Source organism: Hirsutella rhossiliensis (genome assembly GCF_020360975.1).
Source record: "Hirsutella rhossiliensis strain HR02 chromosome Unknown scaffold00003, whole genome shotgun sequence".
NCBI lineage: Eukaryota > Fungi > Ascomycota > Sordariomycetes > Hypocreales > Ophiocordycipitaceae > Hirsutella > Hirsutella rhossiliensis.
This window is the reverse complement of record NW_025408669.1, coordinates 167,577-184,892: the sequence shown is the minus strand read 5'-3', so window position 1 is coordinate 184,892 and position 17,316 is coordinate 167,577. Positions and strand designations below refer to the sequence as shown.

General features: G+C 35.9%; 2 protein-coding genes across 2 annotated transcripts; one reads left to right on the top strand and one right to left on the bottom strand.

The window, feature by feature from the left end:
• Positions 1–12,026: 12,026 nt before the first annotated feature.
• HRG_02771 (cytochrome p450 domain-containing protein) lies at positions 12,027–13,698 on the bottom strand (the record flags this gene model as incomplete). Its single annotated transcript, XM_044861242.1, has 3 exons — positions 12,027–12,201; positions 12,285–13,507; positions 13,573–13,698. The coding sequence occupies 3 exons, from the start codon at positions 13,696–13,698 to the stop codon at positions 12,027–12,029; spliced, it is 1,524 nt and encodes a 507-aa protein (XP_044722268.1).
• Positions 13,699–15,375: 1,677 nt separating this feature from the next.
• On the top strand, positions 15,376–17,093 carry HRG_02770 (SET domain-containing protein; the record flags this gene model as incomplete). Its single annotated transcript, XM_044861241.1, has 3 exons — positions 15,376–15,442; positions 15,954–16,477; positions 16,551–17,093. 3 exons carry the CDS (start codon positions 15,376–15,378, stop codon positions 17,091–17,093), a joined length of 1,134 nt encoding a protein of 377 aa, XP_044722267.1.
• Positions 17,094–17,316: the final 223 nt, after the last annotated feature.

The following is a 17,316-nucleotide window of genomic DNA, read 5'->3' as shown; positions in this document are numbered from 1 at the left end:
TATTTAATCTAGTAAGTCGAAAATATATTAAATTCTATCTTATAAGCGCGTTTATTTTCGCTATAATAGGTCTCTCTTTCTATAATAAAGAATAAATATCCTTATTTATAAATTAAAAAATCCTATTCTTAAATAAGGTAGGTAGTAAGAATGTTCGTTTTCCTACTTTATTATTTAATTATATCTCTATTTATCTTATTTAAGGTAAGAGAAGGTAAGTTATTATTAAAGAAAGGGTAGGAAATATTATCTTTATTTACTTAGGGAGCTTTAAGTAGAAAATGTAAAATAATAAGGTAGTAGGTAAGGCCCTTATATATATCTTAGCTATTATAATTATCCTTCGATTAAATAGTTAAACGGTGCCTTAATTATTAGTTAGGTTTTAGTATACTTTTTATAATAATTATAGATTTTTATCTTTACTACCTTTTCCTCCTTAGCTCCTTTTTACCTCTTCTTTTTCTTATTAAATTAGCGTCTTTAAGGCTCTTATATAAAGATCCTCTTTTACTTTGCTAAGTTATAATAGCTAAACTTTAATCGTATACCTTAGGCCTTTCTTAGGTATTTATAATTACTCTTTTTTCTCTTTTTAGCTTTAATCCTTCTAAGGTTTATTAAGGAGTTATTATAACTATAGTACTATTTAATCTAAGGCTTTCTTACTTAGTAAGAGTAATCTTATCTTAAAGTAACTAGTCGTCCTTAGTAAAGTACTACTAACCTTCCTTATCTTTTTTAAACTTCTTTAAATACTCTCTTAAGATTATCTTATTAAGTATAATTCTATTTAAAGTCTTAATCCTATATACCCCAAACTACTCTAAGTGCGATATTACTTAAAAGGGATCGTTCTACTTTATTTAATACTTAGCTTACCTCCTTAGATTATTTAATCGTCTTATATCGAATAATAAGATAAGGTCTTTAAGTTATAAGCTTTCTTTCCTTATTATATACTTATTAGCTTTATTTATCCTCTCTATTAATCGATTTTAATATCTTATTACTCTTTTCTTAGCTTCTTTTATATATTTTTCTTTCCTTTCTAAAACTTATACTTATACTTTAAATAATTCTTCTCTTATCTTTACTTTATCTTAGTCGATTAGTTACTAAGTTAGGTATTCTACCTTAGGAGGTAGTACTAGTTCCTATTTATATAGTAAGTAGAAAGCTAATATTCTATAAGACTTTTTAATTATTATTTAATTTATAAGGATTACTTAATTAAGGTATTTAATCTACTTACCCTTTTTCTTTATTATTTTTATAAGTACTATTATTAACCTTTAGTACCTTTATTTTACTACTATATTCGCCTTTAAATTATATACTAAAGATTAAATAACTTTAATACTTATATCCTCTAAGATATACTTAAAGTCTTTTTTTATTTTAGGCCCTCTATTAATTATAGTATATAGTATTACGCTATACTTATAAATAATAAAGAGTATAAATCTAGTTATAAGTCCTATAGTACTTTCTTTAACTAAGGTTACTTTTACCTATCTAATAAGGTTATCTTATACTTTTATAAAGTATAAATACCTATAATTAGATAGTATATACTAGCTATTAAAGTAAATTTTACTTATAAGGTAGCTAGGCGTGGTCGCGGTTATAACTTCTTAGGGTCTCTTAGTTATAAAGTATTAATATTCTTTATAAGAAGAGATTATACTATAAATATCGTTTTAAAGGCTAGCCTACTAATACTTATTCTTTATAAACGTATATATAACTTATTATCCTTTATATCCTATTTATATATAGTACTTTACTATAATCCTTTTTCGTTCTTTTAGGTTATTTATAACTAGTATAGGTCCCCTTTCTTTCTTCCTAAGGAGTTACTAAAGATTTTAATCTTTAATATAGAAATTTAGACTCTTTAAATATAGCTTCTTATAGTCTTATTTAAAAAGGCCCTCTAGCCGTTTTAACGTTTAAAGTAAGTCTATAATTATCCTCGATTTCTTTAAGTAGTCCCTTTATAGCTTAGTCCCTTATACTATATTTAAGTAAAAGTCTATAAATTCTATAATATTACCTTTTATTTCCCTATCTAATATATTAGTAGGTCCTTTAGGCTTTCTTAAGAGTCTATTAGCTACCTTATTCGTCCTACCTTTAACTTATTATATACTAAAGTTAAAGAGGAAAATATAGCTTATTTAGTAAGTTACTATAGCTTTAAAGACGTCTTTAAGGGCACCTTTTAATTAATTAACTAAGACTTATACTTTAGTTTATAAGATAAAATATATACTATATAGGTATATTCTTAGTCTCCTAAGTATACTTAATAGAGCCTTATACTCCCTCTTTATTATATTATATTTAGTTTCTACTAATAACTACGTTTTACTTTTAGACCTTATAAGGCGCCTCTTTCTATTAACGATTTATATTAAGACTGCCCCTTAGCTAAGTAGACTAGTATTATATATTAAAATAATATCTCCTTTTCTTAAGCTAATATCGAGGGATACTAAAAAGACTAGATTAATAATAGCTTCCTTAAAGGCAGCTATTACTTTTACTTATTTATCTCTTTATTTTTACTAGACTTCTTTCTTTAATAGGTCTATAAGAGGTTTTACTAAGATAGCAAACTATCTTATTTAGATTTAATAGTATCTTATAATATTAAGGAAAGCTTTAATATATATTATATTAAAGTATCTTATCTATTCTTTAATTTTAATAACTTTAGCTATTATAGGGCACCTTCTATTTATTCTATAGATATAACTAATAACTTTAGTTACTTACTAATAGAATTTCGATTTAGCCCTTATAATTATATAACTAAAGAGTTCGATGTTAACTAGGACTTTATTAAGGTTAATAAGGTATTTAAAGATAAATCTCCTTACTCTTAGCGCTACCTCTTTATTATTATATATTATATCGGGCCCCTTAATACTTATATTATCGAGGAAATTCGTATAAATATTTAGTATAAGGTCTTATAAGATTCTTTATATTATCCTTATAAATTAGCTAACTAAGTTTATAGCCCCTTAAGGGAGTATATATATATATAAGAAGCTAATAAGTATTATAAATATCGTTAAGTTATAGCTTTTAATATTAAAAGGGATTTAATTATAGCCTAAAAAAGGTCTAAGAGGGAAAGGATCTTATATATTAAGAAGTAATTACTAAACCTATCTATATTTAGTAGTAGGTTTATATCTCTTATTATAATAGTATTTATATATATAGCGGAATTAATTAAGAGTAGTCTTTTATCTTTCTTTACTATAATAAAAAAGGGGTTCTTATAAGGCCTATACCTTTCTTTATATCGCGAAGCGTAGCTTAATTTCGTAGTTCTTAGAGATATCCCTTAGTATAAGGGACTAAGGAAGCTAAAAAAACCTGGTATAGAAGAAGGAAGAAGGAGCTAAAAAGAAGTATAAAAAGGAGGGTAGGGGTATAAGGGGAAGTAGAAGTAGCGATAGCTTCTTATAAAGGTAGCGAAAGATAAGACGGATAGGCTAGTAACGGCTAGAAAAGAGGAGAAAACTAGTAAAAGGCTTAGTAGTTAAAAGGATATTAGTAGCTTCTTTAAGTAGGATCTTCTTTATTAATTAAGATACTAAATAGGTATAAAAAGGGGCGTTAGATAAAGGAAAGAAGGATAATTAAAGTAATATAATAATTACACCCCTACCTTTATTACTACTCCTATAAGAATTAAATCTCTCTACCTTACTTATCCGACCCCTTACTTTTAATTTTACCGTTATATAATTTTATATACTTCTTATATCTCTCTATATAAGACTTTAAGGACTCCTATTTCTAGTTTAATTTTAAGGATATTAATAACTTTCTACTCTATCGCTTTTAAGATTAATATTAAGGCTACTTACTATACCTTATATTTTATTGTCTTAATAACCTATAAGGGGGCTATAGCTAGGTCGACTTTACCTCTTTTTATAAAGTCCTAGGATAATACTACTTCCTTATTAAATAAAATACTATTAAAGATCCGGATTTCTACCTTTATAAGAAAGCCCTTAAATTATTTATAAATTACTTTAAGTCTCTTTTATATTAGCTACTTTCCTTTCTATATACTTAAAATCTTTCTTATTAAGTATTTTTATTTATAAGTCTAGTAAACCTCTTATCTAGATCTACTTTATATCTATAGTATATAAGGATAATCTTTAAGCTAGTTTTTACTATTCTTATTATCTCGATTTCCTTTATATCTTCTTTAACTCTTTATCTTTTCCCTTTATAAGTATTAATCCTTACTATAGTTATATAGATTATCTAATTATATATATTACTTTATTATATATTATCTATAATTATAATAACTAATATCCTTTATACTTCTTTTCTTATATTACTTACTTTTAGATTCCTTAGCGTTTACTTATATAGGCTTTTATATCTCTAAAACTAGTCTAAGAAACTAAATTTTCTTTTACTAGTAGCTTAATTTAAGTAAGATAGTATAACTATAGCTTTAACCTATTTTATAAGTAGTAATATAAAGGAGTCTAGCTATATATCTACTTAGTATATAATAATCCTTTAAATATATATACCTATTTAAGAAAACCTATTAATAAGTACTAAGACAATTACGCTTTTATTATCTTTTCTTTTAAGGTAAAGAGTCTTATTTACTACTTTATATATTATAAATCTAATCTTATAGTCCGAAGAGTATACCTTATACTTAGTAAGGTAGTATCCTTCTTTATTATAATAAAAGTATCTCTTAAGCTAGTTAAAAGTATTAACCTAAAACTATATATATTAATTAAATAGGTAGTAAAGTTTAATAGTATTTACGCTACCTCTTTATTTATTACTTAAAGAGTAGCTTTTACTACTAATATATTTTTATTCCCTATTAAGCTAGTTAAATATCTACTCTTACTATTAAGTAAAGTTAATCTTTATATCTTTAAAGGCTTTTATTAGGTCTAAGATCTCCTTTATAGGCTATCTAGGTTACTTATTTATTTTCTTTAACTCTTTAAGAAGTTTTTCTTTGCTCTTATTAGATTTAGCTTCCTTTATTACTTTATTAACTTCCTTAAAAAGCTAGTCTTTCGTTAAGTTCTTAAGCTTTTAATTATAGACTTTAGATATTATATCTTATCGCTTAACGTCCTAGTAAGGTATTAAGTAGTTATTAATTATATAGATAAGGCTTTTTTATAAGAGTTTCGAGATAACTTTAGATATCTTTTTATTTCTCTTTATAATATTAATAATAAGTTCTTTTAGTATTATATAATAGATAAAGTATAACTAAACTATAGATTCTTCCTAGCTATTAAGTTATACCTTACGCTATAAGTATAAGTAGAAACTAAGCTATTTTATAACTTTTATAATAGTCTTAGGCTTTTTAGTATTATAATAGTTTAAGCGATTATTAGTAGTTTCTAGTTATTTAATATTATATATATAGTAGTATTAAAGGAGTTTCTTCTTTACTTCTTCTTAAGTAAGTTTATTTATAAGAATTTTAATAGTAAGGGCTTATATAAAGAAGATATAGACTTTAAGCTAGTTTATTTTATCTTTATTATAGATATAGTTAATATATATCTCTTATTTAAACTTCTTAAGGAATTTAGTTATATTTTTACCGTTAAATTTACTAATAAGTAAGAGTTATAGTTAGTAGAGTCTTCTTATAAGGTTATCTTAGCTTTTAATAAGTATATTTCTAAGTCTATTAGTAATCTTATTAATATCTACCTTAATTCTTTTTATATCGCTAGTAGTAGGATTAAATAATCCCTCTTAATAGCTAGCGTTTCTAGATATAATATACTTATATATTATAAGGTTACGAAATTTAAAGTTATAGTTTTTAGAGTTAAAGGATATCTTATTATAACTATCTTATTACTTACTTTCTTATTTATTAATAAGAGGTAAGCGTTCTCTATAAGCTACTATATAAAGGGGAGCTAAGGTTAAGGTTATTAAGGTATCCCTTATTAGTACCTATATTAATATTATTAGTATATATATAAGTAAGAAGTCTTAGTAGGGTTCTAGAATAGTTTAGATTACGCTATTATTATTATTTATATCTTTTAAAGCATTATATAAGGATTATAGTTTCTTAACTAAGTCGCTAGTATTAAGGGTTATAAGGCTAATAATAAGAGCTTAGGGTTTTTTAGTATTAGTATATTACTTTTTCTTTACTATTAGCGAAGGTATTATCTAATTATATATTTCCTAGTAAGTCTATTACCTTATTTAGTCCCTAACTCTAGCTATTAAGGTAGGTACTACTTTAATTATTAAATCCCTAGATTTTATTTTTTTCTAAATAATACCGTTATCCTCTAAGTATTCTTAGCTTTATAAAGCTACTTATCGCCGTCTAAATAAAATAAAATAATAAGTTTACGTCCTAGAGACTAGTTTTAATAGGGATAAAGGTATATACTTAAAGTATATATAGTATATAGCTAAGGATTAGTAGAGTAATTAACTATATAATTATCTAATTATCGGTCCTATATATAGCTTTAATAGTCTTAGGTTATTAATATAAGTCTTAGAGATTTCTTTACTCTATACCTCTTTATTTTTACTAGAGTTATATAATTAGCGGCCTTTACTTTAAAAAGGAAAAATAAAAATTTAAATTAACTATAATTAAGGAAGATACTTTATTATATAATTAAGGTCTTTATAAAGCCTTTAAGTATACTTAGAAGTAAGTTAGATATAGAGTGCTAGGGGTCTTATCCTTTTAATAAGCTAATATTTATAAGGGTGCAATCTTACTTATTAAACTAGCTATAATCTTTAATACCTATACCTAACTCTTATATTTCCTAGGGCGGTTCTATAGCGCGAACGTATTAGTACTTTAAAAGCTAAGTAAGAAGCTAGAAGCTTACTATATAGTAAGGGGATAGAGACTAATTTCCCTCCTACCTATAGTAGGGAAAGTACTTAAGTAGATATTAGCTTAAATAATTATAGGAATAGTAGAGGTAAATAGTATCTTACTAAATTAATAAATAAGGAATAAGAGGGAGCGCTTTATAAAAGCAGCGATCTTATTAATAATAAAACTAATATACGCGACCTAGGCTTAAAAGGGTATTATATTATTCTTATAGCTAGATATTAAAGGCGTATTTAATATAGTTACCTATAATAAGCTTATAAAAGAACTAGAACTTTAAGGATACCTTAGATAGCTTATAAGCTTAATATAAAGCTTTATAAGTAATAGAAGATTAACCCTTTACTTTAATAAGAAATCCTTAAAGCTAATATAAGTATTAATAAGAGACCCTTAAGGCTCCCCTTTATCCTTAATTCTATTTCTATACTATATAACCCCCTTATATAAAAAGCTTAAGACGATATATAGTATTTATATAGTTAGCTTTACTAATAATATAAATATAGTTAGTATTAAACTTAATAAAGCTATTATAGTAGCACGCTTAAAAGAGGTATAAAAGGTATATATAAAGTAAGCAACTAAGTTTATAGTTACTTTTAAACTATTAAAGAGCGAGTTAATATACTTTATATAAAGGAGATAAGTAATAATAACGCTAGTTTACTTTAATAATAATAAGGTAATACTAGTTTAAGAGGCCCGCCTACTAACGGTATAAGTATACCGGAAATTATAATAGAAGGTATACTTAAAGTAGCTCTAAATAAAGATAAAGCGCTAGACTATATCCTTAACTAAGCTCGCGGCGTTTATATAGGGCTATACCTTACTACGCGCTAAGGAAGTCTATAGTAAGGTAATCTAGTCCTTAATCTTTAATACTATAGTTATATTCTATAAGATAATACTTATAAGGGAAGACTATATAAAATTAAGCGGGACTTAGTATAAGACTAGTTAGCTTACCTTTAGGTAGTAATAAGCGCTTATTACGCGACCTTAGTCTACTAAGTTAAGGCGGAGGTATAGGTGCCCTTAATCGACCCTTACTTAAACTAAAGAATAATAAATACTCTTTAAAGGCTAAAAGACTTTAGGCTCCTAAGTTAAATTTAACGTACGTTTAACGCGGTCGCGGGTATACTTAAAAGGAGGCATTACTATAGAATAAGTAGGCCCTTAGCGGCGCTACTACTTAGTAGGCCCCCCCTTATAGAAAAGATAAGGGGGTCCGAAGCTAGATAAGATCGAACGACCTCTTAAATAAAGCTAAGTCGCTTAAAAGGCTAAATAAGGAATAGGCCGCTTAATAAAACGCTAAAAAGAATATAATCTAATAATACTAAACTACTTTCTATCCTACTAACTTCCTACTTTAGTTTAATAAGGTAATAATACTAGACTACTATAAAAGCCTCCTTAAGTATATTAGTATAATAATTACCTAGATATATATAAGAAAGATTAGGATTAATAACTTCCTCTTTAATTAAAGGGTTCTTAGTATAGTCTTATTAATATATACCTATAAATAAAAAAGGGATACTATTTACTATATAATAATCGACTATTTATTAATAGTAAAAGTAAGGGAGTCCCTTTTAATATAGGCCTAGGATATAGGTAATATTAAAGCGGGCCTTTAAAAGAAAAAGATAGTAGCGCCGCTAGTATAATAGTTCGTTAACTTAAATAGGCTCCGCTAGTTCGATCTAGCTTAAAGGCTATATATAAATATAGCGGGCGATAGCCCTAAGGTCGCATTAAAAATAAAGCGGCCTTAACTAAAACTACCTTAGCTAACTACTTACTTTACTAAGGCGACCTAGGAAAGGGAAGGGACTTATAATAATAAGACTATAGTACTAACTAAACTAAACTTATATTAAATATAAAACTTTACCGCTTAAACTATAGACTAAATAAACCTAAAGAGACTTAATTAAACTAGCTTTAATAGCTATAAAATAAGACCTACTATTAAAAGACTATAACTAAATAAAACTTAACTTAAAACTAAACTAAGCTAGCGCTAATAACTTAGCCCTTAATCTATAACTCTAGCTTAACTTATTAATAGTACTATCCGCCTTACTATTATAGTAAGAATAATAAGACCCTCTTAAGGTAGTATATAGAGTATAGAAAGGAGTAACCTAGGACTTATAAGGAGTATAGGGACTACTATTACTATAAGAAGCTTAGTAACGACCGGCTAAACTTAGCCTTAAACCTAAACTAAAGCTAGTTTAAATAGCTAGCTTATAAGATAAAGTAATAACTAAGGACTATACTAAGGTAAGACCTATACTAATAGCGGCGCGGAGGCGTTTACTATAGCCTATACTATAACCCTAAATCTAATTAAGGTTAAGACTAGTAATAATCTTAGCTAAGACTAAACTATAATAGCTATAAAGATACTACTAAATAAAGTTAGGAGTATTAATAGGGTTAGTAGGCGATATAAGATAAGGACGCTTTAAGGTAGGCTTAGCGATAAGAGAACTACTAGGCTATAGCTCGGCGTTAGAGCTAATAAAGAAGGATATAGTAGGATCTTATACTAACTTTAAGATAACTATAGGTATAGAGATAGTAGTAGACTCCTTAGCCCTAGCCTTAGATAGAGCCTTAGATATAATAGCTACTTTACCCTTACTTTTACCCTTACTATTCCCTTTACTAAAAGAGGCTAGGGCTAAACTAAGCTTAATATAATTAATACTATTATCCTTACTATTATTCTTACTATTATAGTTATTACTAGTAATAAGATAGAAATAATTAGTAAGATTATTAACTACTATAAGAGTCTTTTAAATAACTAAGAGTAACTTAAGCTTAAATTAAGCTAAGGTTTTAATAGTATCGCTAAACTTACTTAAGTACTTCTCTAAGGACTTATATATATAGTAGGTATTATCTATAAAATAAGTAAAAGCTAAGGCGAGTATCTTAATATTCTTAGTAACTATAGTTAGATTAAGGGTAGACTCGCTTAATACGCTCTTACCTTTAATAGTATAGGCCTTTTAACTAATATAAATATAAGTTTTTAAAGTAGCGCGGTAAAGGTACTCTTATACTAAACCTTTAATAAGGGAGGGGCTATTAACCTTAAACTAAGCTTAGTAAAGGGTATATATAGCCTCCTTACTTTTAAAGGTAATTTAAAAATAAATTAGCACTAAATTTAAACTATACTATAGTAAGATAGGGTTACTTACTTAGTAATAAGATTAGTTAAAGTTAATATAAGCGATATATACTTTAGCCTTTATAGCTAATAAAGTTAGCGAAAAGCACTAAAAGTAAGATTAACCTAAGATAGAACTAAGACTAATACTTATAAGACTAGTTCTAATAGCTAGTAAAGGACTTATAGGTACGCTTATTAGTAAGTCGCTTAATATATATAAAATATAAGATAGAGCGCTCTAAACCTATTATAGTAGCGACTTTCTTATAAAGAAAGGGCTTAGGAGGAGGCGAGCCGCTACTACCTAAGTTAGCTTTATAGTTAGATATTATAAAGTAATAAAGAACGATCTAGATATAGTATTAAAGAAACCTAAGGATATAAAAATAAGGTAGGTAAGAAACTAAGGCCTATAAAAAAGATAATAAATAAAGAGGTAGGAGGAGGTAAGTATAAAACCAAGGAAGGAGGGTAGGTATATATATATATAAGCCGAGTACGCGTAATTAATAACTATAGAATAAACGGTAAATATAGGCCGCTATACCCCTAATTAGGAAATCGCGCGGATAAACGGAAACTGATTTTTAATTAATAGAGCCGGCCGACTAAATTTCGATTAGCCGGCCCTACCTAAGGGCGACCTATACTAGTGCCTAGCCTAGTAACTAGATATTACCTACCCTACTAACTAATAAACCGATAGGCCGATATAGCTATAGCTATATAGTAGCGACGCGGGAGCTATAAGAAATAAAGGCCCTTATAAGTTAGGCGCTTAGAGAAAGACTACTACCTATAACCCTAGGCCTAGGCTAGCGAGCCTAGGCCGCGGCGGCTTAGGATAGAAGCGGCTATAGCCTAAGAGGGCCTACGCTAAAATATAAATACGTAAGAGAAGCCTATAGTAGCTAGTATAAATTTCCTATATACTACTACTATAACCTTATTTAAGGCGGACCTATACTAAAAGAGGGAAGGGTTTTCCCTTAAGTACTTTAGTTTTTCCCTCTTATTTAATATCGAAGTTCTAGATACCTCTAGCTAGGTCCCTAGTATAATCTTAATAATAATAAATGTTAGCTTTAAAGGTAGCTAAAAATAGCTATTTTATATATAGGGATATAAAGAGGGTAAAATAAAGGGTAGATTATACTATTATAAAGTAAGTAAAGGTATAAGCTTAGGTACGGTCTATTAAAAGAAGGTTAATAATCTATAAGGGGGAAAAGAAAGAGAAGTATAAGCATAGCCTATATAGGCGTAGAGGCCGCTTATATATAGACTTAGCTTAGACCTTAGTCTAGGCCTATATAGGGCAAAAGCCCTTATATAGATAACTATAAGCTACTAAATTAATAAGGAAACCTATTCCCTTTATACTTTATATATATATATATAGTTATACTTATAGACTCCTTCTTATAAGTAAGATAAAGTAATATATACCGTCTTTCTTTTATATAAAGACTTAATAACTAGTAATAATATATAATTACTATACTATAAGGGTATTTTTATACTATTATTTAAGTAACTAATTTTCAAAGAATAAAAAAGTTATATATAATATAAAAAAATTATTTAATTAAGATAATAAATTTAAATAGCTTTATACCTAAACCTATATATAAGATAGATATTAAACGCTATTATATAGTAAAGGAGGATTATAGTTATATACTTATAGTAAGTTATATATATTAGCTTATATATAAGATTCTTTTTTATATACTTAATATTATATTATATAGAAACTAAAATTAACTTTATAGGCTTTATATATTAGTTCTAAAAATAGTAATATACGTTTTAACTCTTACTTACGTATAGGCCGCTGTACCTTAATACCTTCGTGCAATATTTTTAGATGCTATAACTTATTTAACTATTAGCTGGTCGCTTTCTGCGTATCTCAATGCGTGCCCTAAACGGCGGAACCATGCCCGAGCCGATCCACCGCCGACGCGGAGGCTCGTTAAGCATCTTGAACTCGTACTTGAGCAGTAGCTCGGCGGCAATGAGCCGGAGCTCGTGCGCTACAAAGAAACGCCCGGGACTAGGACACGAAGGGAAAATGCCATAATTAGCACGGAAATCCTGTTCCCAAGGGACATGCCATTGCACGCGCTCAGAGCCTACCATATAAACCGTCCATGGCCAAAGGAAAAGTGTGTGTCGTTCATTGATACCATGCCTAGCGGAAGGGTCGCGCCTCCAACGCCGGTGCCGGCGTCGGTATCGCTACAACGCTCACCCCGGCTTTCGCGGATCCTCGAAAAACGCAGAGCATCGTAAGTTCTTGCGTCGTCGTAAACATCTTCGTCATGATGGAGGCCGTCGAGGTTTACCGTCAGGTGGGCACCTCTGGGGAGGATCCAGTCATGGCCGGGTACATGGAGACGCAGACCACCAGAGGGGATTATCACGCGTTCGATGAGCGTCGAGTGAAAGTTGCTCAGCCGCTGTGACTCGCGGATGGACGAATCGACGCGGACGAGGGACAGTAACGCCGCCTTGGACCATGGGGAACCCGGAGCGGGCTGATGGGCGTGCAGCTCGCCGGTAAGAGTGGCGAGAACCGACGGCGAGGACGACAGCAGGTCCAGGGTCCAAAGGAGGCCGGTTAGAACGGTTGTGTCGATGGACGCAAACTCGAGCGGCAGGAGTCGCATCGAGATGATCTCCGGGTCAAGCTCGCCCGTGCGGCCCTCGGCCAAGGCTTGGCGAATCAGCCAGGTAATGAGATCCTCGGGCGGCTGCCAGTCCCGGGCCTTGGACGTCATATCCTCAACCCGCTGCTCTACAATGGGCCGGAGTAGCTTATCAGCGCGGCGCCAGTCCCGCCAGTTGGCCATGGCCAGCAGCCGGCCGACGACGGGGTGCAAGACAGCCGGGCACATGCGTAGCAATATGCAGTTGCGCAGGACGGCGTGTGTGAAGCTGACGACGGCGTCGAGATAGCGCTCGTCGCGGCAGATGTCGGCGCCGGCCAGGATGCGGTTCGTCACGGGCGGTACTATGGCCAGCCAGAAATCCCATAGCTTGACGCTCGTCCAATCGGCGCCGACGTGAGCCAGCGCCCGCTCCACCGCGTGTCGGACCTCGGCCTCAATGGCCGGGATCAAACCCGGCAAGCTGCGGTTCAGCCACTTGGTGATGGCACGGCTGCCAAATGAGTCGCGCACGACCGACGGCACCAGGAAGTTGTAGTCACCGTATATGATTTCATTGTGCGCCGCGTGCGCATCCACGGCACTCTCGGGCTGCTCCAGTAGCCACGGGAGCATGCTTCGAGGGAGCACGACGTCGGGAGGCCGGGATAAGCCCGCCGGCACGAGGAAGGGAAGACCCCTTTTGCCGTACTGTGCAAGTTGGTGTTAGAGCCTGCCAGCAGACACGGTGGATGACCTGGGCATGAGGTGCTCACCTTGATGTAACCTTCTTTGATCCAGTCTCTCTGGTGTAAAAGGTAGGAAATGTTGCTTCTCACATGCCCCCAGAGACCGCGGCTGTAGCCCACAGCAGGCATGTCATTGGGGAAGCGTGGCAGCATCGCGTAGTCGGCGACGAAGCCAGCGACGAAGAGCAGCACGCAGCATCCCATCAAACGGGGCCATGTGAGGGAGAGCAGTAACTCAGCGACGGCCATGGCGCCAGAATCTCGAAGAACCAAAGCCAGGCACCCCTCAGTGCGGATGATTGATATGGTGCGCCCACCTGTCCCGGCAGCCGTCACTCGCTGCTCTAGGCACGGGAACTGTTTGCGCGAGATATGTCTTCAGTGGCTGGAGAGAGATATTAGCTGGACGTGCCTGGGGCGAAACCGGTCATCTTTAGACTGTTCGACAGACGGGTGTGCTGAGCGCAGAAAGCCGCGGGTTTCGATGCTACATGTAGCAGCGACGCAATGCTGTCACAGGCATATTTCCAGACTCCTCCGAGGTCCAGCTCTTGGACGGTAGTCACGTCAGTTCTTTCACCTTGAGACTTGCCCTGCCAGGGGTATTCGCTTGCGGCGGCTGCCTCATTCGCTTCTTATCATCCTTCATCCGTGATTCGCTGCCGGCATCTCGGTTCCCCGATTCTGCTGAGGCTCAAGTCTCCTCACTCAGTCAGACAATAGCGGTGGTCTTGCTAGATACGTTTGGACCTGCATAATCGCATATAATGTGCATATGTGGAGCGGAAAGGAATTGAATGATGCCGCGATAACCCGCGACGAACGGCGTGACGGTTGGCGAGAGGCTGCATGCGGCTGCATGAGGTGCATGAACGAATTAATAATGGTTACAACACAATGACCACAAGAAGACATGCCATTTACTACCTCGTATCTACCTAATGTAATCAGCACGGATAATGCTACGCAGCCAAGATGTGGCCATTACAGGACAGGCGCGTTTCATGAGTGCTTACGGTGGCCATGGCCAAGGAATTGATGCACCTACAGAAAGACGAGTGCACATGTGCCGTCGTGGGCAGCCGATTTCTTGAAGAGGGTTATAACACGAATCATCTTTTTCCCATCCTTTACGCGGGCTTGTTAAATAATCGATGCAAAGTAGGAGGTACAGGGGAGCAGAGGGGAAGAATAACGACGCGAGACAAATGCTTGCCTCGGCCGCTGAGGGTACTTCGTACAAAAATCTCCCATCAATGCAAGGATGTCTATGAATGTAAGTGCGTTTCCACGTGTACTAATGTCCTGTGCAGCTACCTACCCCCTTCCTAACAGTCGCCGCCTGCGGAGTCAAAGCAAGAGTCACAGCGGAAAGTGCATCTCATTGGCCTGGGTATCATCATGGAGTCGCCAAGGCCTGGAATGGCCTACTTAACCAGCTAGAACTTAATAGGCAATGAATACCGTCGAAGCTATGAAACCGTAAATGGTTGGTCGCTGCCGTTCTTGAAGCCGATGCATGTCATTTAGAACGGAAAGAATGGCGTTGCGACTAAGTGGTAGTTAACGCGTGGAACTCTAACGATACCTATCCAAGGTAGTCCAAAGCTCACATACATCGAGGTGAATTGTTTGGCTGGTGATTGCTGCCCTTTCAATGGGCTCGGCCCAAGTGTTTTACTTTTGATCGACCGCCAGATTCCAAAAGGCAACTCCAGCAGGAGTCGAGCGGCTAGCGGAACGGGAGACGTGTTTGATCTATGTGTTGAAATGTGAAACATACGTATCTGCAGCGGGTGTTTGTAACATGCGTCCCCGGGCCACAGTTGAATGCTCGGTCCTGGTGGCTACGGGCAGGATAAGCGTTTGAACATGGACAATATCCTCGCTGTTCCCGGTCCGTGCGAACATTAATTGAAGCAGTGACCGAGCCGGACCGCAGGACCTAGGCCCCTGGCGTGCAAGAGATAGCCTGGATGGACTAGAGATCTAGAGATCACGGGTGCGTCGAATACGTCAAACGCTCTAGAGACACGCACTTCGCTCGGGCGAAACTTTCGACATGCTCCGTAATTATGGTCTGGATGAAACGGGATGCCCACATCCAGACGGGCAGGACAGCTCGCCGAGCCTGTTGCGAGCTATATCACCCACGGCCATCTCTTATATAGCTCGATACATTTGACCCTTTGCTTTGCCATTGCTAGTTTCATGTGCGGTGGGAAAGATGTCTTTGTTGTCGACCTTTTCTGGCCTATTCCTCACAGCTCTCGCCTCGGCTAGCCGGCGGCACGTCAGCCTCGGAAATGCGTGTTTTTCATCTCCTCTTCGACAAGCGCAGTGCCTGCGATCGAGCGTGGAAGAGTGGAATGGCTTCGCCCAAGCTCCCCTGAGGCCCTTGCCTCCAGCCCAGTCGGAGCCGTCATGGGCATCCGAGGCCGAGTGCATCACGAATGCAGACGAGACTCCGCCGTACTGCGTCTTCACTTCCCACACCTTTGCAAACGGCCGCGGCGTCTCGATCCTGACGACTCCCAACCGAGCTAAGACCTTGCAGCGGGTGCCGGCCTTTGTGGACGCGGAAGCCATGGCCGGCACCAACTTGGAGGCGTCTCCACCGTTCGAGGAGCGAGTGCTTCCCGGGCGAGGCCGCGGGTTGATTGCCAACAAGACGCTGCACCGTGGCGACCGGATATTTGCCTACTCGCCTATCTTGGTGCTCGACGAGGATGCCTTTCAGAATCTAGACGAGGACAAGTGGATCGCCTTGGAAACGGTGGCAGTCGCCAAGCTGCCTCTGGCTACGAGAGAGCTGTTTTGGGAGCTGCACGGCGAGCCGTCGGTGCATCCAATTAGCGATCGGATCGACACAAACGCCTTTGAGATTGAGATTGGAGAATCGACGAATTACATTGTGGTGCCCGAGATCGCTGTGAGTACTCCCATGACACCTGATGATAGCCGCAAAAGGGGCTGCGAGCACGAGTCTGGCTGACCTCTCGCAGCGTCTCAACCATGACTGCCGACCCAATGCCGTCTACTTCTTTGACACGCAAACCCTCACCCACCACGTGCACGCCATCACGGACATTATGCCCGGCACAGAGATCACAATCACGTACATCGACCCGCGCATGCCACGGCAGCAGCGGCTCACCGACCTCTACACCTCCTGGGCCTTCAATTGCTCCTGCAGCACCTGCAGCTTGCACCCGAAGCTGGCTAATGCGTCCGATGCACGCCTTGCCGAGATCACGGCTCTGACCGAACACCTCGACGAAGGGTCAGAGGCCTCGCCCCAGATTGCGCAAGCGCTCGTCAGCCTCCACCACCAGGAGCGCCTCCACGGAACCTCGACCAACGCCTACCGGCTCGCGGCACTGGCATTCTGCGCCCAAGGAGAGCACTGGACTACGGTCCAATACGCGCGGCTGGCGGTTGAGTTTGGCTTATTGAGTGATGGGTTCCGAGACGACGGTGTCCAACTGATGATGCGCTTAGCGGAAGACCCGGAGGCGCAGACTTGTTGGTCGAGGCGGAGAGCGTAGAGGGGCTTGGACGTGACCTCTATCTCTTGAATTTTGTTGTACCGATCATGCATCAGTTTAGCGTGCGAATACGTAAATTGGCGCGTGGTAAGCTTACCGGCGCGGCCTATTCGAATCATCCTGTCACCGATCTGCTACGGTGGCATATTAGCTAAGGTCCGCAAAGTATACTAAAACCTAAGACTACTAAATTACTATACTACTCTCAAGCAGGGGCTTGAGA